The sequence below is a fragment of the Indicator indicator genome, chromosome 4, assembly GCF_027791375.1.
Source record: "Indicator indicator isolate 239-I01 chromosome 4, UM_Iind_1.1, whole genome shotgun sequence".
NCBI lineage: Eukaryota > Metazoa > Chordata > Aves > Piciformes > Indicatoridae > Indicator > Indicator indicator.
Window position 1 is genome coordinate 457,893 of NC_072013.1, and position 26,152 is coordinate 484,044.

Genomic DNA, 26,152 nt, shown 5'->3' on the forward strand with positions numbered 1-26,152 from the left:
GCTGACTCTTCATCATAGTGAATTAGAGCTTGTCTGAGCATGGACTTTTCCTGGGAGATGGACAGACTAGAATACAGTCCTAATTTGTGTGCCCAAAAATGCCTTACTGTGAGTTCTGCACACCCATGACACACGCAGAAAGGAAAGAGCTGTGAATATAGCCAGATGGAGTTGCACTTTTGCTGCAGGGAGAAAGCACTGGGTTGGGAAAATGCCTGCCTTGGTGGTCAGGAATTAGATATTGTGTATTGCTCTCTTTATTTCCTTTTTCTTTCTTTCTTTCCTTCCTATAAGATAAAATTGTTAAGCCAATTGCTTCCTTTCGCTAAGAGAAAGTACAGGCAGAAAACTGAATTTTGTTTTCCCTGGGTTTCTGAGCAAGAATCTGTATCTGGAATTTTATTAGTGATCCCTTTCAATTTGACCCCAACCCTTGTTGCTGTCTGTGATTGACAGAAAGATAATAACATTAAACATCTAGCTGCATGGCAGTAGTATGATGCATCAAGAAATGGACTGCTCCTAGTGGCCATGCAAAAATATCCAGTATTTTAGTGTCTCTCTTGGCACACATGAGAAACAGGCAACCAGACTGAGACTATCTGCTGAGGACCATTAGCAAAGCAGCTGAAATACAGGCATAATAGAAGAGGCAGTGGGAAATCAGTCCTCACAAATGAGTATGAAAATAATAACTATTTATATACTTAATATATATGCTTTCGTCTGCCTGTCTCAAATAGTTTTATAAACACTGATTAAACAGGTTTCAATGCACCCTTGTGAGATATTTTACTCCCATTTTGCTCCCATAATTAATGTATAAATAAAGGCAGAGGAAGCTGAAGATATTTGGCAATAGGAGTGCTGTAATTTTATGTGATGTAGTACAAAAATAAGGCACAGTGGTCCCAGCTCTCTGTACCACAGTCATTAGAACCTTGGGCTTCCAAGAGAATCCATGAATACACTTAGAGCTTCCCAGATTGTTCAGCTCCTCTTCATATAGAGGATGGAAAGAAACAAGGGAAATTATTTGAATCTGCATGCAGCTATTACAGATTATATTCCCATCAGTTAACTGGCAGCTAGCTAGGTGCATTTGTCTATCTGGTTACTTAGGTAACATGCATGATGATCTCTTCCCCCTATTAAAAATACAGGCAGATACCTCTCTGAATTTTTTAAAAATCTGTGCAAAGGTTAGAGAGAATTATTGTATATAATGGCCAGCAATGTCAACAGGGAGTATGGAAAGAAAAGGCTCAAAGATTTATACTGAAATCCTTTCTTCTTGAATTCTAACTGGCTCCAATGGATTTCAGGTTTTGAATAGCTACAAAAAAGATGCATTATAGCGTAGCTCTTTTTTGATCTAAAAATCATGAGAAATACTTACTCTTTGAAAAAAATAACCTTGAGTAAAACCAAAATCAGCTGTTTTCCTGTAATCAAACCCTCTTTTCCCTTTAATGACTGACATATGATAAAGAAACTTACATCTGGTTTTGGTTTTTTGGTTCAAACTACAAAAGACCTTTTACATGTAGGAGCAAGTTTTAAAAAATGGCCATTTTACAGAGAGAGAAATGTTCTTTATTTGTGGTTTCCTTTGTTCCCTCTACTGTTGTTGAAGGTTTTGTGCTTTATCACCTTACCTGCTGTCTCTCCAGAACAGCCTTTGAAAGACAGGTCTGATGCTCCATGTCCTGACTCTAGCCTTAACTCTCCTACTGTTCCCTGATTTCAGGAGTGTATTCCAGATTTTATTCCCTAGCAGGGGGAATTGCTGCTGGAAATGACATCAGGGGGTTAGAGGTATGGAGGGCAACTCAGGAGCCCTCAATAATAATTCTATGTCTCATTGCCAGTCTTAATGTTCTACTTGATTCTGGACTTCAGTCCTAATCATGTAGAACCTATCCTCGGTGCGTAGATAATTAACAAGAAACAGCTCTGACTTCTGTGTGAGAGAGATGAAGCTCAGCCTTCTGCACAAGAAGCTTTCATTACAGTACTTGGGGAGGGAGAAATTCCAACATGCACAGTTTACATTGCACTGGCTTGCTCTCTTCTTCCTTCTAAAAAATTCTGGGACAATGTTAATTTTTTTTTTAAACCAGTTTAACTTTCAAAATATTGGCTGATCATAAACCCTTAAAATCTTTATCAAACCTATAGACATACATAAGTCTGCATCTAGAAATGTGAAATACCTATTGAGGGGGACTGTCAAAAGCAGATAAAAGATTTAGAAACACAAATTATTTGACTTTTGAAATACTTATCTCCTGGTTTAATCCTTTTCACCTGTACATCTGGTGATATTATACAAGGCAGTCCTTTTGTCTCAGTTTCTTCCTATCTTGGCAGACTGGCCACTGGGAGAGCTGTTAGTCAGACTTGTTAGTGTGTTTGAAACTGAGATCCATCCTGGATTTTTCATATATTAATCCTTTTCAAGTGCTTTACTTACTCATGCCACTGAATACTTTCCTTGAGTATCTCTTCTTCAGTTTGAGAGTCTTTACAGTTTCTTTCATGGCTGTGTAAGATTTGGTCACAGCCTTGGATCTCTTGTCTTACAGTTTCCATTCTAGAGAAAGGACACTGACACTGTCCTTGAGTTTACCTACTTTCTCCATGACTTTTTGAATGTTTTTTTGTTTGGTTGGTTTGTTTGTGTGGTGGGTTTTCTTAAGTTCTGCCTGTATTTTATTAAAGATTGAAGACTGTTAGAGGGGTTTGGGGAGATGTGTTATGATGTGTGGGAGTAAGGCAAATAGGTACTCCATGGATGTTCCTGTCCTCCCTCTGTGCTGTCAAGTTTTTGCATCTCCTATGTTCTCTCCTGGACACTTCTACTGCCCCAGTGTCTTTTTAATTGTCATGGAAAGTTTTTCACTTGTCATAGAAAGCTGGTTTTGAAAGTAGAGATTTTAAAGGGGTTTCAGGTGTCTGAAAAGGAGAAAAAAAACAGCAAAGGGAACATGAATGGCAAAATGCACAGCTAAGGGAATTTTAGATAGCAGGCACAAGCCTTTCTGAAATGCCATGATACAGGGGACACTCATGTTAAAATAAAGTGCCCAGAGTAATAAAGAAAACTGCAAATTCTCAATTCACTGTAGGAACTGGACTTCCAAGGAAGTGAAGTAATGGAAGTCAGACACTATTAGCCAGAAGGAAAAGCACAAATCACTAGCTGGAGGGAAATAAATGACAATTGGGTGGGAATGATGGGGAATAGGCACTAGTACAGCTAAAATGACAACAACAAAAGACCCCAAGCAAACAACAGAAGCCCAACAAAAGATAAGATCTATAGATCTTCTAAAATGCCAAATTTTGTGGGTGGAGAGAAATACATTATCCTGGTTTAGTTATTTTTAATAATTTTGACAGCTGATTTCTGACAAGCCTGCTCCTATTATTTTGCTGGTGGTTACTCATAGTTATGGACAAATAATGGAGAACATATTTAGAAAGCCTTTTCTGATATCAGTGGATTTTCTTGGATTTGATAAGCAATGTGTACACCTGCACAATAACCAGTATTTTCTATACATGTAATAATTTCATTCTGTTGAAGACAGTGGACATTTTGTAGTAGATTCAATTGTTGTGTGCTCCAGACTTATATCTATACTTCAAGCTGGGACTCTTTTTCATAGAAACTGAACTCCAGACTTTTTGACTACTTTTAATCTGAAATTATTTCACTTTACACTGCAAAATGCCTTTTGTGATAAGGAAACATGATGTAACAGAAGGCAAACTCTTCTCCTCAAAGGTAATTCTTACCTACAGACTGCAGATTATGAAAGTAAATCTGTAAATCTGGTATGCCACAGTTGTTTCACCAAACCCAAGAATATTCCTAAGTTTAAGGGGCTTTATTTAGATATGGAAAGGTTGCCCAGAGACAGCACAGCACTTTCTGCTAGATGTTTTTTTTTCTTTGAAATGTTTTAAACACAATGTCACATAAAAGTAAATACTCAACCTTTTCCCTCCTTCACAAGAGCCTGCATAAAGAATTTAGCATATAGTTTAGAATCCTTCACTGTGTAGATTCTCCTGTATCTCAGGTGAATGTCCCATTTAATTCACAGCTAGCAATGTTACTGGGGAAACCAGCTCATCTATGCTTTGGACCTCTGACTTCTGTTGTAACTATTCAATCTGTCTTTCTTTTTCTTTGTGTGACATTTTCTGCCCTTTCATTCATTCCAAATCAGTTTTCTCTTTAACCTCCTGCTACCAAACATTGCATTGTATATGAAAGTAATGGCATTTGGTAATTGGCCATGAAGCAAGTGGTAAAGGGCACCTCCAGTAATTTACTTGAATGCTGTCTGTATGAAAGCTGAAATAATTTGATTCTTTAGCAAAGGAGTATGAACATACTAACAGTATCTTCCAAGCCATTAGTGTAAAGAGACTGACAGCAAGCTGCCTTGGCTCTGCACTTTCCCTTTCACTGCCTTAGTTACAATTAATAAACAACAGCTATTGTTGAAGAGAAAAAATATTAAAGGTTTAAAAGAGTTTGGAAGGATTTTCATAGTTGTGTTTGTTGGCTAGCTTATAGAGTGGCATTGCTGTAACTGTACGTCTAAATGTTTAATTAAAAATAGTTGGGAGCATTTAAGGTTATGAATAATTTCCTGTCTATATATTTGAAAGTTCAAATGTTTCATATGATGAAGTTGTAGTTTTCTGGCCAGTCCCAAGTATTATATTTATGGACATGTGGCAGAAGATGAAAATGAAGTATAAATACAGTTGTGTGTGGATATGAGTGGATACAAAAGGAAATGTGTACAAGCATCATTGTGGATTAAAAAGCAATGTGGGGCTGTGCATAGGGCTGAGAGCTAGAAATTGAAAAGCACGTGGTACTTTAACAAGGTTATTGAAATATACAATTGACCATATGACTTCAGATTAATTTTCTAGTGAGTCTTAACTTTCTCCTTATTCACTATGGAATGATTAACTCATTCTGTGGAATATTTTGAGGTCTTCAGATATTTACTCCAGGCAAGGAGGGACAGAGAGAACAGGGAGTCTTGCTAGCTGCTATTATTTTATTCTGTTGACAGAAAAATGTAAAGATTCATTTTGCAAATCTGTAGTTTTTAAGTTAGTGTTGTTCGCCTCAGTAGGCATTCTTATCTAATTATTATAAAAGCATAAGCTAAGTATATGTGAGAATTATTTGCCTAAACAGAAAGGAGTAAAGAGAGAGGCACAGATATGTGAAGGGACTTGCATAATGATGTGGCTGAGAACCCCCAGTTTCTGGAGCTGTTGAGAAGAGCTTTCTAGATATATCTTTTGCCATGTAGTGGAGATTTTTTGTCTACTATTTCTCATTCAGAATGACTCGTTCTCATTTGCATGTCATTATGCAGTGCTGATGGGCTTCCTAGTGACAAGAATCACGTCAGTCTGCAGGCTCAGCAGCAGATCAGCTACACGGATAGATGCTTGTTCATTCTTAACAGCATCAGTTTGGGTGACATTTGTCTTTCAGTGCACATTATTCATGCTCAATTATGGTGGAAGAGATAAAGAATTGGAAGACACAGTTGTATCCATGTTCCTGAATGAAGAGTCATTATGTCATGATTATAGAGACTGAAGTGTCATCCAAGAGAATTAATTACAATATGTTTCCCAATTCAATTTGCTGATTGTTCCCTTTCCAAAAGAGTCAGCTTTGATTTTGTTTACAGATTTTGTACAAACTTTGCAGCAGACCCATAACAACGTTCAACATTTCACTACCTCTTCAAGGGTATAGAGAAGCAGCTGTGTAACTGTGGAGGTTGCAGCAGCATTGAGCCTGGGGGTGAAGGTCTCCAATTTCTGCCATTGCCTGAGAACATCAGGGACAGACTATTTATTTTGAGTCATGGATGACATTTCTAAATATGGATAATGAATGAAATTAATGAATGAATTCATGGATGAGGTACCACAAATAACTCCAGATCAGACTTTCCAGTTCTGAAATCTTAATGTCTTTCTCTACAATGCATATCTCCTTTATGGAAGTAATATTTTAATTGTTTTTCATAAAGCATTTTGAGCCATTTATGCTGGAGTCTCCAGGGAAAAAAACAACCCCAAAACCAAATGAACGACAGCCAAACATGGCTCATGTCTGTCAGTGTGGATGTATAGAAATAGTAACATAATTTCAGAAGTGCATTTGAAGACTCATAACAGTGTCTTGTAATGTTTGTTGCTATGAGAGTTGTCTTCAAACTGCAGCTGGATTTCACACATGCTGCTGGGGTGCCTTAATCCTCAGCTCCCTTAGAATTACATTTACACTAAAGTTTTTTTAGCCTCTACATCATGACTTTAAAAAAACTTGGTGCCTTTGGACATTTTAAGGTTATTATCAACTTTATTTTTTCCTAAATGTAGTAAGATATATTAGTGGGGTATCTCCAAATTAATTCTACAAATAACTAGTACTGAATACTTGAAGTACTTATGACAAATTCAGAGCATGAATAAACAGGATCTGGATTTACATCTCATTATAGTGAGTCTGAAACTGGCTCCTACAGTTCTTTCATGTCCAGCATAGTTTCACTAATGGTGGTCTTGTATCAAATATTGGATGGATGTGTGCATACAGGTGTATGTGCATGAAACTATGTTATTTCTATGCAAAGACATTTCATTGGATTTTTCAAGAGGAGTGAAGAACTGCAGATTGAGGGAGCAATATTTTTTTAATTGAAACATGTTAGGTGTCTTGTGGTTGTTTAATGAATGAATCCATCATGATAGTGTTGCCCCCAAAGAAACTTTGAAAGCTATTACCTAGAAGCTCAATGAAGATCAGTTGTCTCCTACCACATGCACATGTGCAACGTGTTTAAAAAATGGCAAATGCATGTAATGGAAATAGTGGCAAAGATCATTGGGGTTTTTTCATTGTTTCAGTAGATCAGTCATAGTAATCAATTGCTTCTTTCTGTGTCCTAATAGATGAATTATGAGGAGAAAGTGCTTTGAATATAAGGAGAGATGTTGTCTTGCCAGCATGTCTCTTTGATTTGTGATGTTGAAGCAGCCTTACAAAAGGTAGTGGTTTTTTTTTCTCTGTGTCAGTGTGACATGAAGAACAATCTCAAGTCTAAGATCCCTTACTAGCTAGGTTCCTACTAGAGGGCAGACATTATCTGACAGCTCAGCCAAAAGTTGTGTCTTGGGTTTGCTTAATCAGCAGGTACTGCTAATTGCCAACAATGGCAAAGGATGGGGAGATTCAGAGCCCTCCCTTCAGCACTGTAAGAGGGGAAAAGACTTTTACAGGTGAAGAAACTGCATGAACTGCTGCAGAAGTTGTTCCTTTAATGATCTATGGATCTAATTATTATTATTAATGATGATGCAGTGTTTAAAGCCATTAGTACAAACCTTAAATAAATGCAGGACAAGCAATTTTATTTATAGCCTGTAATTACACCATCTAAGGGATATTCATAACTAGAAAGCTGCACTATAAAAATATGCATTATTATTGTATCAGTTAACTGTGCTGAATTTGTCTCATTTCTGGATTTACTTATAAATCTTAATTAGCCACTGTGAAATTGAAAGCAAAGAAAAAATTACAGAAAAAGAAAATATAAAGCTTAGATAAAATCTGTTAAATTATTGGAATAAATTCTGTCACTTCCAAAGAATAATAAATTAATTGTTTTACCACACCCTTAGTAAAAAAGGCACATTTTAGGTGGTTTTCAATATTCAGAGCAAGTTAGTTTTGTATTTGCACGAAAGCAAGGGCCTATGAATGTAGATTCTTATGGACATGCCATGAATGTTTCTCTGAGGCAAGGAGGCTGTGCGTTTGACAATGTCCAATGTCCTCTGAAGTTAGATGGGCATGTGTCTTCAAATAGAATTTCCTTATGTAAAATGCAGACTGGATTGCTCCTTTTCAATTATATATATCACCATATAAATCGCGAGTAACTGGTTCGTTTTAAAGTTTTGGGGTGTCGATGTGAAAAATCCAATCACCAATGAAGAGATCAGCAAAGTAACTAAGAAGTGTTCATCATTAAAAGAAACAGAAACCACTTTCTATATTTGAGCCACCTACGTGGATACCAGCACACACCTCACTCCTCACATCAAGTGCAGCCAACCAGTTTAAGTGAAAACTTGATAGCCCAAGGGGCATCAGCAGCTACCATACTGCCAGACAAATTATTATTATATGAGAGAAGGAATAAGAAGCCTGGAGACCCTCTGTCCTCTTTGATTCCAAAATGGCTCAGCTTTCCTGGATGTTAGCCTATAAGTAGTCATAGTTATAGATCACTCACTGCACATACCAAGCCTCACATTCTTTTTTAACCCTCTGTCTTTGGTATTGAGTTACTCAGTTTTGGCAGCAGGAACGAAACTTCTCATGGCATAGCCTGTGCTCCTTCCTCCTCGTGGTGCACAGAACAGGTAAAACACATTCTTGTGCTAGCTGTCCAGAAGGTATAGCTTTAGCTCCTGCAACCATCCTAGAAAATCTCTGCTTGGATTCAGGATCAGTGGTGAAGATTCTCCAACAGAAGGGGCAACACAGTCTATCTTGCTATCTATTTTGCAGCCTTGTATGTGGAATATTAACTGGAAAAAATGGATTACTGATTTGTTTGGTGGTTTTTGGTTTTTTTTTTTTTTTTGGAAGCTATCTTGCATCATTTTAGAGACTCCAAGTGATGGTGCTGCTGCCTAGGGAACTTACCAATGCTTCTCTCCTACCATTGACTCATCTGTGCTTTGCTGGTGATAAATTAAAATCTATCTGTTCACTGGTGTATTTCCAAATGTCATAGCTATTGAACATCCTATTTATTTAGCTCTAGTGCTGCTCGTTGGACTTGTTCTCTCTCGGAATTACTCTGCCATAGTTAGTGGTATTAACAAAAATTTGGATTATAACTCACGTATTGATATCTAGTCAAACCAAGAGGAAAGGTGTTATTTCACAACTATGCCTTTCCTTTTGTTCCTAAGGCAGATTTAGACTTTAGCCTTTTTCACCTGAAAGGTTAGTAATTTAGTAATGTCAGCTAATTGTCTCTTTTCTTATTAACTCATTAATATAACAAAGGGCAGCTATATCCAGAATGCTTATTCTGGCATATATGTTATGCCCATCTGTTACAGTAGGGTATAGAGAGCCTAGAGAAAGGATGATTCATAATGATTCTGAGGCAGTGTCCTACAGATAGTATAGAGCATGGTGGCAGATGGAAAAAGATGGATCCAAACAAATGGATCTGGGTGGGGTTCATGTCACACATAGTGATTTACACTGGGACAGAACACTGTGGCTAATTTCTCGACAGCAGGCAGAGGCTGCACTCGGAGCAATCACTGGTGGTTACCAGAATAAGGCAGCCGTGCGGACAGTGCTGCACATCCAACCTGGGTGCTGGCAGTGCAGCTGCACAGGAATAGCCAAGAGCAGTATTTTACCTCCAGAACAGTATCCTGGAGTGACAAACTATGTAGTGTGTTCAGGTATGGCTGCTGATGGTGGCTAGGTTTATTTTGGATTGACTGATAAGGTTTCCCACTGGTCCAAAATAGTAATTCTGCAGTGACGGTGAGGTGACATTGGCAGCAGAATGTCCTATAGCATACCATCTACTGAAATGGTAATTAATACAGGAATGCCAGGATCTGCATGAAGAAGGCAGTTCTTGGTAAAGCCTAAAGAATATGGTTAGATTTACAACATAGTGTTTTCAAAACAGTGTAGTAATACTTAAGATGGTTCAAAAGAGCAGCCTAACCAAATGAAACTTTTAGCAATGAGACTAATTTGGAAACGTGGGTAACACTGATTAAATACTATTTTCTATTTAAAATTTGAACTTGCTGTTACTAATGTCAGAAATGCTACTCATTCTGTGAAACAGAATGTAGCCCAAATCTCACCAGAGTCACTAGGAATATTTTCTCATGGTCTGATGGGACCTATCTTATGCCTTTTGTACACTGATACTGACTTTGAGAATGAAGTTGCTCCATGAAAAAAAAAACATTTACAAGATGAAACAAGATGATGAGAAAGAGAATTAGGTAATATACCTTACTACTGTTGTCATTAATCACTTCTCTAACCTGATTTCTGTTCAATTCACAAATTGTACTAAGTCTGGGCTTGAGAAGGGAATATTCCCAATGTGTCCCTGCAATGGGTTTCAGGCAAAATTTAGTTCTGGGTAATTTTCCAATAAGCCCACTAAACCTGTCCAATCTTTCCGTGTAGAACTACATTTTCTTGCTTTCCTTTGATCTTTACATGGGAACTATCAGAATTCATTGAGTATATTTCAATCTGTAGTGGGGTTTGGCTGAGCAAATATGTGAATGGTCATTTTGACAGCCTTCTGGAGTTCTGTGATGCTATTTCTTTACCATCATATCTGCATGCAAAGAGACATAGCTTGAGAGAAGAGAGGAATATATTTGAAATATGCCAAAAAGATACCTGTGACTGAAGGATTTCCACTGAAGTCTGCTCTCAGGCCCAAGGGTACACTATGAACGAGTAAGTTTGGCATGGGCTTGTGCATGTTTGATACTTCTCTCCCTAGCATGCACAGAAAGAGCTCAAATTCAACTCTCCTCAGTGCAGGTAGCAAGACTCCACTTCCATGAGGTTTCAAGCATTGGTCAGAAGCTCAGCAGGCTCCACTCCTGTTAGCGCTATGCTGTCTTGGATTTTGCTCTTCAAAGCTTCTGGATAAGCTATAATTAATAACTTTAAAGGATTTTGAGAGCCTTTCAGGATCTTGGCAAACAGACTTCAACTGGAGTCTCAGATGCTCAGAATAACTCAGAATCAGCTTATCAGGAAAAACAGCATTTATAAAATAAGCTATATTTAATAACTGCACACTGCCAACAGTATTAAAATATTCAAGAGGAGGTCTGCCAGAAGGCAGGTGCATGTTGATCATATAGTCACATTTTGTACCTTCCTCCTTTGATGTTCCCTTCAAGAGGATTTTTATAGCTAAATTTCCTATTCTTTACTCTCTTCCTTTATGCCTATATTACAAACCCTGTTGCTCCAAGCTGCAGAAATCAGCTGTCTAGCAGCCTAGTCTATTTTAGGAAAACTAATGATTTACCTATAAACAGAAAGGCACTTGTCTGCAAGGTTCATCATAGTAAGCCTTGTGCTTCTAATAAAATATTGATTTCCTCTCATCAAATAATTTATGTCTTCAATTGGCTTGATCAGGTACCCTGCTATTTTTTTCCACAAGATACAGCAATCACTAGGGGATTTAAGGTCTTTTTTAGAATAAGAATCTGCCTTTTTTTTTTTTTTTAGCATCATAGGTAGTGTATTCATATGCAGTTTTGAACAGTGTCATTACAGAAAGATGAATTCTGCAAGGCAATCACTACTGCCATACCCAAGGCAATCACTATTTTATTTTTACACTTCTCTGAATTAATTTACTGAATTGGTGCATGCTATAGTTAAAGGTCACTACATGCACATAATTTTTAATAGCCACAGCTTTTTATGTGAATTCCCAAGTGCCATTGATAGAAAAATGAAAGCCAGTTTGAAGAAAACGAGGGTCTCCCATTCTGTGCTGAGATGAAAACTTCTTCAATACCCTTTTTATAAAAAGCTTCATGGTTTACCCTCTCACATTAAACTTAATACTTTTCTATAAATGGCTGATAGCAAGGAAGAAACACAATGAACTCAGGATAAAGAGGTTATTTTCAGAACTCTGTATTGTCTGCTTGGCATCAATTTTCTATGGGATTTGATACATATATATGATACATATATAGTTAGACTACCCACCACAGTGTAGTCAAAGTCTGATTTTATTTATATCTTTGCTGTAGGAGGTTTACATCCATGTGTGGTGACTGACCAGCACCACCATAGCCTTTTTTTTTATTGTTTATTGCAGTCAGTGGTAGTGCAAATGCTGCTGACAGCAGTTCTCTAATAATAAATAGAGAAGAAAAATTAGTATTTTGGAAAGAACAGCAATTAAAATATTAGGAAGCAATATTATATTAGGTAGAAAATTGATACTGTGCTAGTGACCTGTGCTTAAGATAATATAATACTAGGTAGATAGGAGTGGCCACATGATAGAGGATCTGTCTTGTCATGATTTCCCATACGTCCAGAAAGGGAATTTTCTTGGTTCTGGTGATTTTCTGCAAGGCTGTTTTCCAGCAGTCCTGGGTTTCTGTGACTGCCCATATATACTTGCACACATGCTGCTCCCCTGCTGACCACATGCAGCATATCCTCAAGAAGTGATGCCCAGTGTAAGAAAAGAGCAAAACAATAACCCAAAATGACAGCATGATAGAAGAGGGAAGAGTGAGCAGAGTGACTGCCCCAGCAGACAAGCCTCTACCTTAATCAAAAATCCTGTATGTGGCTTAGTATGAATGGCAAGCACAGACATTGCTAATGCTAATTACATAAACAGCAGAGCATCAGGCCTGTACATTCCTTTAGTATCTGTTTCATTTGATCATGTTCCCACAAGACCAGAAATTTCAGACAACTTCCTTATTGACAAAAGTATCTAGCACATATTTTCTCATTCTGTCTCAAATGACATAGAATGATTTTGATGTCTGTTTTTCTTTTGGTTAATTATACAACCACTTACTCTTGAAAAATGATTGTGTTAGTGGGAAATGATGACAAAAAAATGCAGTGTTGGTGTGAGCTATTGAGAACATTATCAGAATATATTCTGAGACAAAAATGTACAGCTGGTTCCAACACTTGAAGCTGAAATTGTGTTTTCTTGCCAAAGATTTATATTGCCAAAACCTGAATGGACTACTGGTCCTCCTGACCCATTATTGATGGCTTTTGTTGTTGATAAGTGGTGTTGGCATTGTTTACAACTACAGACTATTGATAGAGTCGATACTAATTGAGGAGAGAGCATGCATCCTCTCTGCATTTGGCTGTGACACAAATTACTCTTCCTAGATTGCAAAAGGAACAATGAAGGACATTTTTCAAATGAAAAAAATAAACTTCTCTTCTTGAAAGCTAAGTATAAATAGAAGACATCAAAAAAAAAAATCAATTTCCTTAATTCTTGATAAACTTGCTTTGTCTGATAATGTGAAAATGGGTTTAGTCTGCGGGTAGGAATGACAAAACCATAAAAGAAAATAGAGTGTGCATTTTTAAAGCAATGGCATACTATAAGGAAAACACAAATACCCACAAGGAGCAGATGCATTAAAACACACAAATGTGTGGGGTATTGAATTAGATTACTTCCTCAATTTCTTTTTTATAGTACTGGCTAGTTGAAATACTGAGTTCAAGGCTTTTTATTCTCAGAGGACTTTGGTAAATTTAATTAAAGGAAGCTTTAGATAAGAGCGGTAACAGACTGCAATTCTGGAAATTTCTGTGTTTCTGATGGTGTTCTGAGACCCTTTTCACAAAAGCTGTAGGCTAAGTATTAAATACTGGCAGTGGGATCTAGAGCTAGAAACAACACATATTTCATCTTTGTTACCTATGTTTTCTCCTGTCATCAAAGGACAAGCTCTGTCATGGCTCAGACAAGTGCTGTCTTGGTATCTGAAGTCACAGCGCGGAAGCAGAACAAGTTCTGCACTAGATGAAGCACACTCAGAAATGGAAGCTATTAAGCCTTTTCAAAGCTTCCTGTGAATGTTCTCAATACTCATCCTAGGAAGTTTTTCAGCTGCATGTGCAGTGCTATCCACATGTCCATCCCACAGCAGCCTGGCTGTCCTTTTAACTGTGCTTCCTTGGCAAGCTGTACTTAGAGGATAAGCAAGCAACAAGGTTCTGAGGGAGTTGGAAAGGATTTCTGTGAATCTTGCATCAAGCTCCATGGTCAGCAGCTCAGAGAACTTCTAATTAGATATAGCTCATCTAATCCTTTGAGCACCTCATTGCAACGCTTGCATATCTATGAAAACATTTCAAAGCAAATAAATACATACAATATTTCCCTTGTTGCTACTGATATCTGAGGATATGAAGAAAATTTCTCACAATGAAAGCTGATTATAGATTAGTCAACTTAATGATAGAATGTCTTCTCTTTTGAAATGACACTAATGAAACGACAATGGGGGACAATTCTGTAGGAGAGGGGAATAATTCAATAGTCATGTAATTATTAATTAGTGCTACTGTAGCTCAAGTTCTGAAATGAAGGTGCTTACTTATATTTTTAAGAGTCTAGATGTAGATTCCATACTTAGGTGTTAGAAAAGCATTATTGACTCTTTAATTAGGTTTTCAGTGGATTCATAGGGGTTTTGCCAGTGAGTTTAGCACATGCATAATTAACTTGCTTTGGTACCCTCACAGCCTGGTTCGTGGCTGAATTCCTAAAACATGGTTTCATTTGGTAACCTAGCTTTTATTAAAAGTCTTTTACCTTAACTGTCACTGCAATGATGGTTTTCCTAAAAAATAGCTTATGAAATACATTGTCTTTCCTGAGTCAGCAAGACTAGAGGAAGACTCTCAGCCCAAGAAAATTACACTCAGTAGATGATGTAGGACAAAGAAATCTAATATTTTATTTCAACTAACACAAACACATCTCATTCTCTGGCAAAATTCCCCCCCCCCCGCCTTTCATTTCACACAGGAAAAAGCATCCTGTTTTAAGTAAATAGTTGTTATTCCTGCCCAATATAGTACCCTGCAGTTATTCATACTGTATTTATTTCCATATAACTATTAATATGATGTAAGAGCTCAGTAAGATTCTTCTCATTATTCCCAAATGAGAGTAAAATGACCTAGTATTGAGTAACCAATAGCTAAAGCAGCATGTGGAAGAACAGTGTGGTAGTAAAAGGTTAAAGATCTGTCCTGCTGGCCCTCTGAGGATGTATATGACAATTTTTCAGTGAGTGTGCACAAAGCAGAGTGCTGAGTGACACCTAGAATTTAAAAGTTTAAAGCTTTCCTGAAATAAAAGCCTGATGTGAACTGACAGAAAGAGCCAGAAGTCCTCACAGCAGCAACAGGAGTCTTTACTCTCCAAAGTCTAGCTTTGTAATGGATGTAAAACTGCCTGTTTCCACTGAAAATGCCTTCTTATGCCCAGTATTCTTCATTTTTATTTAAATATGAAAGCAGATTCAGAGCTTTAGGTGGGTTTCCTGCAGAGCACAAAATAAATCGAATAATATTTTTTCCTAGTTAAACAGAAAAGTAAAAAATTGCCCTTAATGTTTTGTTTGAAATAGAAGTATTTCATTGTGGCTTTCAACTTCAAAATAATAACATCTCCAAAACATTAGAAAATTGTATAAAGAGAACACTCTTTCAAATAATCCATCATGATTGTTTAAGAAAATGTGAAAAGAATGCAGTACTGGTTTTACAAATATTGTCTTCTAAAGTATTTGGCTTCAGCTGATATGAACTAATAAATGTGTTCTACTTATCTGTTTTATTAAATAACTGTTTTTTATTTGCCCATCTCCAAAAAAAGGAAACATCTAACACCGTTACATTGCTCTCCCTCTGGCCCCTGCAAGCTACAAAAATAGGAATTTATGTGTGTAGATGTAGGCACATCTAAAGGATCTTGAAACAGCTATAAATCATCTTTTCTATTTTTTTTTTGGTCCATATGTACTTTTACTTTATAATCTATTCTGTGTAGTACTCTTCTTTGTTCCAGAGGTTGGAGACTTCAAAGCCACATTGAAGGCTTTTCCATCATTTGAAACATCATATTGTCCACCTGGGACAGGAGTTGGGATCTGTATGGTTTGTAGATCTTGGCACTGTGATTCTGATTTGGAGGCTGATAAAAGGGTATTTTGCAAGACCCTTAGTCAGCCAGGGCAAACTGGTGTGACACCAGTGAGCCTGTTGTTCCTTGGTATGCAGGTTCTGGGTGCTGGCAGTATGGTGAGATGTCACCAGTGCCACTGCTGATAGCAGTAACTGTCGTTGCTGATTTTGGCTGAGAGTGAGTTAATTTTCTTCCTAGTAGCTGGTACAGTGCTGTGGTTTGGATTTAGTTTGAGAATAATGTTGATAACACACTGATGTTTTAGTTGTTCTTAAGCAGTGATGGAGCCATGCTTTCCTGAACATGGCTGAACACTTGCCTGCTGATGAGAAGTGGTGAATGAATTCCTTGTTTTGCTTTACTTCTGTGCATGGCTTTTGCTTTACCTATTGTCTTTATCTTAGTCCAGGAGTTTTCCCACTTTTACCCCTATGATTCTTTCCTCCATTCCACCAGGGCAAAACAAGTCAGTGGCTGTGTGGGACTGAGTTACCTATCGGGCTTAACCCACAACAGCTAGTAAGAGAGTTAACAGGAAGAGGATTAATTCCTCTGAGAAGCAGACATGGTGATTATAAAGCACCTGAAAAGCTTTATTTTGATGTGAGCTCCTGGGAGAAAACAGGAAGAACCAGTACTCTAGCAGATGAAGCTGGATACCACAAAGATTAAAGCAGCAACGTGGAAGAAAGTGACTCTAAGTGCAGCAACTGGAAGGTCTGATCATTGAGAAAGCATGTAGGTGAAAGTGATTTACTATACTTCAGGGAAGTGAACATCTGCAAATAAAAAGGTAAAGCATAAATTTCTTGTGGGGCAGAGTTGGGGGCTGTGTGGGGTGTTACTCAGCAGTACAAAGCCTATTGTAATGTGCTTGGAGGCTGACAGTAAGAGACCTGTAGCCTTGGGAACTCATCTGCCTGCAAATGCCTGAGGAGAGGAGCTGCCTGATCACGAGTTTGAACCGCTGGTGAAACGTGCTGACATGATGTATCAAATATGGTGTTTTGGCAGACACATGGGAGTGTTACAGCAGCTCTGAGGGAGCACTGATGGTAGTCTGCAACTGATGCTAGTCCCAGGAACAGAGCTCAGCTAGGACACAAGAATTAAAATGCTAATGGGTTGAGTTTGAGAATCAATGAGAAACTCATCAGGCTAGAAGCTGGAAGACCCTGCTTTGTTTAGCAACATATATGCCTGTTGCTTGTATGTGTATTTTATATTGGGAAGAAAGGAGACACAATTAAAGAAAAGAGTTGCTACCAAGTAAGCACAAAGTAACTGTTAATAAATCCAGGCTGGAAGAAAGCTCCCAAGGCTCAGTGTCCGGCCCTCTGAAGCTTCTGTGTCTGACGACTCACAGCCTGACAGCTTGCAGCAGCTCAAGGCAGAGGCTGAAATGATCATGATGGCTCATCCCAACTTCACAGGAAATCGGGGCACAGTGGCCAGCTCAGTACCTGTAGACTCCCTTTACTTCTTCTGAAGAAACACATATTTGGACTAGGATTTTTCTGCTTCTCTACAAAGCCCATCTAAACAGGCCAAAATCGCCACCTAGTGAGCAAGGACAGTCTCCCAGTTCCCTTGCTTCGTAATTTGCTGTAAATGCAACAGGGGCAACTGTCAGTGGGTTATATTTTGCTGCATTTCTTTGAGTGAAAATAATACATAATACTTTGCAAGAACAAGTCAAGTATTTAATGAAAAATTAATTTGATGAGGTGACAGGAAAGCAGGCCCTTTTCCAGGAAATAATATGTATTTAAGCATGGAGATTCCTACCACCTCTTGCTGCAATCACTAAAGTACTTTAATGTCTTCAGAGTATATTTATAGGGGTCTTGAGTGAAGGGCCAGACTTAATGTCTAAACTGGGTGTCTTCTGTACTCCTGCACAGATAGTGCTTCCCAGGGTCCCGTTTTTTTTTGTTAAGCTTTAAAAAAATTGTACAGCAACTCATTATCAAGACTTTATTTAAAAATAGTAACATTTTAAACACACTGTATTTCAAGTCCTTTTCCCCCCTTCCTATATTTAGGCATTTGAAATTCAGATTGTCAAGACTCTGTGCAGTGATAAACTTAAAATATGGTAAGCTTAAAAAATGGTAATGAAAAGTACACAAGAACCTCATGCTACAACAACTGTGACTTTCAAGTAACACATGAAAAAATTCTGAAGAAATTGTGAGTATAAAAGTGAGACAGGAAGCATCAGGCATATTTTTCTCAAATGAAGTTATTTTCCTTGAAATCCCTTGGCAGAGACAGAGTTTTGCTTGCTGCTGATAAATATGTCAAGATCTTTTTGAAACTGCATATGCCTGGCTTATCTGGTCAGATTTTGAATCTGCTAGTGAGGTAACAGGCATCTAAAAAAAATGGTGGGATTGTATTTTTCCTTTCCAAAAGGAGCTAATTTTAAACTGCTATATGCTACTGTCTAACTTTATTTCCTACTTTCCACAACAATAAATCACCCTGTAAGTGTGATCACTAGACTTGATGAAATGATGCAATGTACTACTCAAGCAGAATGTGGGGAATTGCAATGGATGCAAACTTCAGTGTGAGGTTAAATGTTGAGTCACTGGAAATGCCTTCAGAATACATTATAGTATCTTACTGCTTCTGTTATGAGTTCCCAAAGTAATATGTGGACTGAGTGGGTTGAAACACTGCATTGTGCAACAGCCATATAGATATGGAAGGATGATTGGCACAGAGCACATCCAAACAGATGTCCAAGAAATTACATCTTGTATTTCACATAATTCTAGCACTAATTCTATAAAAAAATTTGAATATATTATGATTTCCCTGTACAACATCTCAGTATGAAGCTTCTTCTTAGGTTGGTTACACTGCACAGAACCTGCAGTAGGTTTGCATATGGTGACTGAGCTGCCAGACAGTGACGTGTTCATTCTCTGTGTGCCAAGAAAGACAGCTCACTTCTGCCCACATGGGGTTACCATGAATATATCAACAGTCATTAACAATTGACCTTTTCTGGGGTTTTCTGCTGTGCTGCATTTTAAGAGGGAGCATAAACTTTCGTTTACTGAGAATTATTTGTTGTGTTGCACTCCATGAGGATAAACAAAGAAGATGGGTGAAGCTGTATGTTTATTCTCTCATTCTGAGAATACAATGAATCTCAGGAATTGCTTCATAGGTATTTGACCACAGAATTCCTCTTGTCCTCTCAGAATTAGAGTTTTTTACTGTCCTTCCCATTCATGAGTCCTTGGGTCACCTCAGGTGAAAAGGTAACTTGGAAGATGAGTTGCCATTAGACAGCCTGCTTTGTGAGACTCTGGAGATGTCGTATATGAGCCCTGGTGCCTCTAACAAGGATACCAACAGGAACAGTGGGTGTAGTGGGAACAGTGGGAAAGAGCTGTGTCCTAAGGCCACTGGCTCCCCATTCTCACACCCATATTGTGTGGATGGACTGTGGAAAGCTGAAGTGGAAGAGACTGTAAGAGTTGCTGAGCCAGAAGAGCTGACTCGATATAGGTGCTGTAGTGCTTTGACTGTTTTCCATTTAGCATCTAGAAGCAACTTGTTCAAGGGAATGTGAGGGGTGGAGGTATTTTGTCTTTTTCAACCCTGCCTTCTTTCTTTGTGTTCATTGGAGTAGACCTGTTAATCTCTGCGATTTCCACAGAAAAGTCAATCTCATTGGTCGTGCCTCCTCAGTCTCATCAGTTCATTTCATTTAAGGATGTGAGCCTAAGGGATTCTGCCCATACTGCATTTTCCTTATGTGTTTCCTCACATATAATTAAGTATATGAAACAGAAAACTGTAGCTTTCTGAATTTAGTTCTTGCTGTGACATCTGCAAAGCTAACAGCTATGAGATGAAGGAAAGTGAGATTACATTTTTTCCAATAGCTCAACACATCCCTGAGATAGGGCTGGGATTGAGACACAAGTAAACTGTGCTAAAATGCTAGAAATTTGAAACAAGATTGTTGCTGGGTGTAATTTTTAATGGGGGGTTGGAAAATGGACATTATTTTGCACATTGTTATTAAAAGGGAGGAGGCTTTTAAACAGTAAGAAATGACAGGTCAGGTCAAGTTTTTACAAGATACCAAAATAAAGCTTAATCTGGGATGCAATATAGCACAGATTTGTGAATACTAGGACCAGTGTTTGGAAAAAAAAAGTTGTGAAAGTCATTGTTTATGCAAAATGAGCTTCAGTATCTCATCAGAAATGCAACATGCCACATCTAGATGATCTGAGGATCCACACAGAAAGCCATGACAAGGCATGAGCTGCACCCTTATCTTGTTTACTTTACCTTTATATACAATGAAGATAAAACTAAATGTGATGTTTATATATATATTTGATTGACACTATTACAGTATCTGGGTATGCTTTTACTCAGGCTGTCACCACCTTAATTGTCCATCCAGCAACTTGACTTTATCAGGAAAACAAACAATGGAAAAGAAGAGAGTCTTTGTCCCTGGTATTGAATCTTTAACCAAGTAGTTGCTATGGCAATAACATTTCTAAAAATACTAAATTTAACAGCTCCTGAGAGCTACCTCATCTCTTGTGAGACATCATATTTTTGGAGGTGTTTGGTTTTGTGGTTTGTTGTTTTGTTTTTTTTTTTTTCAGTTCTTCACACTCCATTTAAAGAAGCTGGGAGTCTGTACTCCTGTCACCAAAAACCTCAAAATTAATTTAAAAAATACAAGAAAAAAGAGATTGACCTATTTTTGCCACTTTTTTCTGCCTTTTTTTTTCTTTGGCAAGTGCTTCAGAACCTCCCATTGTTTTATCATTTCTCTTCCACATTAGGGATGTGTTCAGTATATATCACAGTATCGCAGTGTATCAGAGGTTGGAAGGGATGTGTGTACCGATGCTCAGTGAGAGATGCTATGGGACATGTGTTCTAACTGTAGAGGCTGTAGGTGCTATGCTCTGCTGACCTCTGGGTTGGTGTTGAATCACAGAATCAGAATGCACTGGGTTGGAAGGGACTGCCAGATGTCATCTAGTCCAACTGCCCTGCTGTAAGCAGGGACATCCCCAACAGATCAGGTTGCCTGAAGCCCCATCAAACTGACTTTGATGTCTCCAGGCATAGGGCCTCCACCACCTCTCTGGGCAATCTGTTCCAGTGTTCCACCACCCTCATGGTCAAGAACTTCTTCCTAATGTCCAGTCTAAATCCACCCTCTTCTATTTTGAAACTGTTGCTCGTTGTCCTATTGCTACATACCCTTGTAAATAGTCCCTCCCCTGCTTTCTTGTAGGCCCCCTTCAGGTACGGAAAGGCTACTATAAGGTCTTCCTGGAGCCTTCTCCAGGCTGACTGTGTCTTGGCCAGCGTCTTTGAAATTCACCTGAATTACAAATCACTGGATACAGCCTTTACAGTTCTCTGTATAGTTTCTTCTTGTTATTGTTTTGTTTGTTTGTTTGATGTTTTTTTTTCCTTCCAAAGCCCCAGTCCAGAACAGACTTGATGTCTTTCAAGGATATTACAAGATTTAGGTGAAACAGCTTGGTTACTTTTAATTCGTAGCTGAGCAGCCCAAACCTTCCTCTGTCAGCTTAGGATAGCAGTTTATCAGTAAGACAGTCTTTGTGGTGCAGCAAAGAAAAACCTTTATGGTGTGCACAAACTGTTTTGGGAAGTGGCACATGGACAAACTGTGGCCCAATGCTCCCTTCCTTACTGGCATTAAATTAAGTGACATTGCTGAAGATCGTCCCTAGACTAATAAGAATTATTTCAGTAGCGTCACTCTCTGAGCATGCAAACAGGAAGTGGAATATATAAAACTTAAATTCACACTTCCCTTCATCTTTCTCAGTGGTTTTGAAGCTAGACATGTTAGAGACTTAAAAAAAAAAAAGAAAAAAAAGGCTAGGCAAGAGTCTCTGTGGGCCAGGACTTATCCCAGTGACATAAACAAAGCAAAGCTGATGTGTAGCTACATCAGAAAAGAATAACGATCTCCGTCTAGAACACAGTGATGCAGGTTATGGTTAAGATTCTGGGAAAACCAGATTAAATTAAGTCTGAAGTATCACCAGCTAGATCACCACAGTTCACTGAAAAGCTCCCAACTCATGAAGCTGAACTACAGCTTTGCTGGATTTTTGGCAAACAGATTCTGCTTTAAGTGAGTTATTGACATATAAATTCACCTTTGCTGTTGTTATGCTGACAACAATATCGTTTGCCACTGACAGGTCAAACCTCTGGATATTAACTAAGTTACTATCACAGCCCTTTTAATTATCCATATTCTTATTGTATAGATTGGGAAGGGGATATGAACTACAGAGACTTACAAAGGCCAAACATTAATGCTTTTAGGCATTGTCCATGAAGAAAACTGAATTTCTTCCTAATGTTGAATAGATATTTCTGTAAGGAATGCTCTTGCTTTGGGAAGAGTTTTTGTGAATTTGCACCTGTTTCTTGCCTGTAAAGCCGTTAGGAATTCTAAGTGTAATATTCAGTAACAATAACACACAGTGTGGACTTGAGCCTGGATAAAAGCTTTAAAAAGGACATAGATGTTCACTTTCACATGGTAAATATGGTCCAGCTGGGACCAACAAATTTGGAGAGATTGAAAAAGTGTAAGTTTTTTGGCTGTGTAAGAATAATGAGGTAAATACAAAAATGATCGAAATACAAGACACTGTAGGCTCTAATTCTAAAAGTTTCCTCATTTCTCCAGAGGGTTGTGATTTGGAAACATAGAGCATTTCAGAACAAAGGGATTAGATACCTACATTTTATTACCTTAAGGTGACAGAACCCTTTTCACGAAGCCTAGCCTATAGGCCAGCCATCATTGTTTTCCTTTACCTTGAAGTCAATCTTCAGAAATGCAGGGAGGTACTATAGGAAATAGAGATGAATAACATCTACATATACCAGTGTAAGCAGGTCCAGCATAAGGCTTTCACGAGCATTTGTTGAATATTAAGTATAAGACCTCAGGGTGAAATTTTGTGGAAAGTAAGCTCTTTGCACATAAGGGCCCTAAGTTTACCACCAGAGTTTGTGATCTCTTGCCTACTCGGGGGTTTAGCTGCCTGTGCTGAGGCCAGTGCTCACATGGTGTGGCTATGCCTGGCCTCACAGCTTGCTGATCCTGACCATAGTTTCCTGACTTGGATTCCTGGCTTGACCTCAGACCTGCCTGCCACTATAGATTTGTCTGGTGATCACAGAGCTGTTGGCCAACACTGGTTACATCACCAGAGCTGTTCTGTGTGCCTTCCTGGGCATGCATGGCTTCTTGGCAAGGATGCTGTCCAGCCTGCCTGCCTGTCACTCTTGGCTCCTGGTTCCCCAACCCTCACAGAGCAGCTAGTTCTCACTACTCCCTGAAGTTTAAGTTAAATTTGACTCATTTTGTTGCTTAGTTTTCATTATTCTTTATTTGAAATAAATTCAAAGTCTCTGTAGAATCAACTTCCCAGGCTTTCTGGCATGTCATGAAATGAATCACTGAGTTAATTTTTCCATGAAGTTACAGTGAATCTCAGTTCCTCTTTTATTCCAGTGCTGCAGTGAAACTTCACCTTCTATTGCAAAATACATAGGTCAGCACAGTAACAAAGCTGTGGTGAAATAACTTGCACTGCTGCTTGCATAGTTTTTCGTTCATAATATTAAAGCATGTATTACAGGGGAAAAAAAATCACATTAAAACAAAGCAAAATCCAACAAATGGAAACAAAGAAGGGAAGGGACATACATTTTAGAGAGAAAATCAACAGCTACAATAGTGACATAAGCAGTTCACAGGATCACAGGACAATTCTGGTTGGAAGTGACCTCAGGCAGTCTCTAGTCCAACCTTCTGCTCAAATGAAGGTCAGCTATGAGGCCAGATCAGGTTACACGGGGCTTTGTTCTTTTGGGTTTTGAAAACTTGTGAGGGTGGAGCATGAAGAGCATCTTTGTGCAACTTGCTCAACTGCTTGGCAGTCCTCTAGTTCAAAAGTTTTTCCTTGTATCAACTCTGACCCTTCTTGCTTCAATTTGTGTACATGATTTCTTGTCCTCCTGCTATGCACTCTTGTGAAGAGCCTCTCAAGTTCCCCTCTCAGAATGTGCAATTAATTGAAAGTATAAATAGACAGAAATGAAAGTGGCTCTTTGTAATGGAAAAATCTGTAATTTACACGCAGCGTGATCTCATAAGAATTTCCATGCTGCTTGTGACCACTGTATGCTCATGCTTCAAGTATAATGTCAGACCTAGAAATGTGCTGGAAAAAATGTTGGTTGAAATCTTTCCACTGCAGACTTGTGAGAGAAGGATTTTTTTGATGAAAACAAAATTTTTTTTTTCTCTTATGAAACTCTACAACAACCATAACCAACACTCTTCCTGATAACTCAACAAAAGCTTAAGGTTTCTACTAAAACTGGAAGACAAATGGCTAGGGTAAGAGAAATCCAGCCTTCCTCCTAGCTAGCAAGCTGTGACACAAGGCAGTTCTGTGGGGAAATCTGTGTGTCATCGTCATCTTTCTTGACTGTGTGTTTGTTTGTTGACATTAATTTAGCATGTACAATGCCTGATTTAAAGATATGTATTGATGCTCCACTGATTTCGTTAACCCTGTAATAACTTCTTAGCTCCAGCTACTGGTTTCACTTAGATTATATCTGTGACTTGCCGGGTATTTCCTAGGTGCAGGTTGGGGAAGAAGTTTTCCCTTTCTCTTTCTCCCCTTTAGGATACCCAATTTTATTTTACTGCTTGCTCAGGCATTTTTGACAGTCACCATTTCACAGGAAGTTCTGTAGGTGATTAGTGCACTGCTCTTTGTAGCAGAACTGTACAGGCAAAGGTCTTTTTGGTCTCCTTCATGCTTTTGTAGGCACAAGCAACACCTGAGTAAATTCAGTATGTCTGTTCGTGCAGTTTCACTCACAAAGCAATAAAGAATGGGATCAGCAATGCAATTCAAACTTGTTAAGGCCTGTGTGACTCTGTAAACCTTATACATCAACTGCAAAATCTGTGGGTCTTTGGTGTAAGGTTCTTTGATGCTGCGAATAAGCAATACAATGTGATAAGGAGTGAAGCAAACAATGAAAGTAATTGTGATATTCAGAATAAGTTTCTTCACTTTTTTCTTTTCTTCATCTACTGTGGCTTGATTACATCTCACTACTTGGTAGATTTTATGGTAGCAAAACACAATAATTATCAAAGGGAGCAGGTACCCTGAGCCTATTCGGAGTAAATTCATCTGAGACTGCCACCGTTCCAGGGGGTATTTATCATAGCATAATGTATGATTAGTGAAATTGCAAGGATCATTGAACACCTCTGTGTTCACCAGTATGGCTGAATTTAAGACACTTTCCAAAAGCCATACAAGTATGCTGACAAACAATGAAATTCTTCTTGTGCGCAAGTGCTGGAGCTTCAAGGGGTGAACTAATGCCAAGTACCTGTCAACAGAGATGCAAGCAAGGAACGCAGTGCTGGTGTAGAAATTCATATACATAAGGAATGCAGAAATCTGACAAAGCAAGGCAGAGAGCCTCCAGTTGTCACCATTCCAGGCATAATCTATCCACAGAGGCAGAATCAGAGAGTACAAAAGATCAGCCAGGGATAGGCTGAAGATGTAGACTGCTAACTCATTCTTTTTTCTCACCTGAATGCAAGATACGTAGAGGGATATGCAGTTGATGGGGATACTGATGATCATCACAGTGCTGTACACAAATGGAAACAAATACTTATCCAGGGTGTGATCATCATGGCACTTAGCAGTGTTGTTCATTGTCCACCCCGAGTATTATCTTTGGGCTAATTCCAATCTGGATGCAATGAAAAACCCTCTGTAGTCTGATAGATGGTCATCTGTTCTTCAGGACCTGGTTGGTAAAATTCCAGCCTTCTGTTACCAAAAGGAAAAATATCAGCTGTAATAACATTTTTAGTTTGGAGTTTGGTCTTGTCTTCTTTATGTGTTTTTTTGTTGTTGTTGTTGTTTTGGTTTGTTGTTTTTTTTTTAGAAGAAAGAAACTGTGTTTGTAGGAGGTCAAAGGTTTTAAACACTCCTGAAGTTAGCAGAGCATGGGAAAACGAACCCAAATGGTGGCCAAGGTCAGTTACGTGCAAGCTTATACAGCAGAATCAGGATAAGTAGTTAAGATACTTCCAGAGAGGTAGGGTCCTGCAATCCCAGGTCTCTCTTGTGGGAGAATTGAAGGAGATGAGAATGTGCACCACAAAT

General features: G+C 38.5%; 1 protein-coding gene across 1 annotated transcript; it reads right to left on the reverse strand.

Annotated features, from left to right (window-relative positions):
* Positions 1–24,661: 24,661 nt before the first annotated feature.
* On the reverse strand, positions 24,662–25,696 carry GPR65 (G protein-coupled receptor 65). Its single transcript, XM_054400652.1, has one exon. It carries the CDS (start codon positions 25,694–25,696, stop codon positions 24,662–24,664), a length of 1,035 nt encoding a protein of 344 aa, XP_054256627.1.
* Between the last annotated feature and the right edge of the window lie 456 nt (positions 25,697–26,152).

Coding starts and splice junctions, on each gene's coding strand:
- GPR65 (XM_054400652.1), bottom strand. CDS start 25,696: ATGAACAACACTGCTAAGTGCCATGATGATCACACCCTGGATAAGTAT.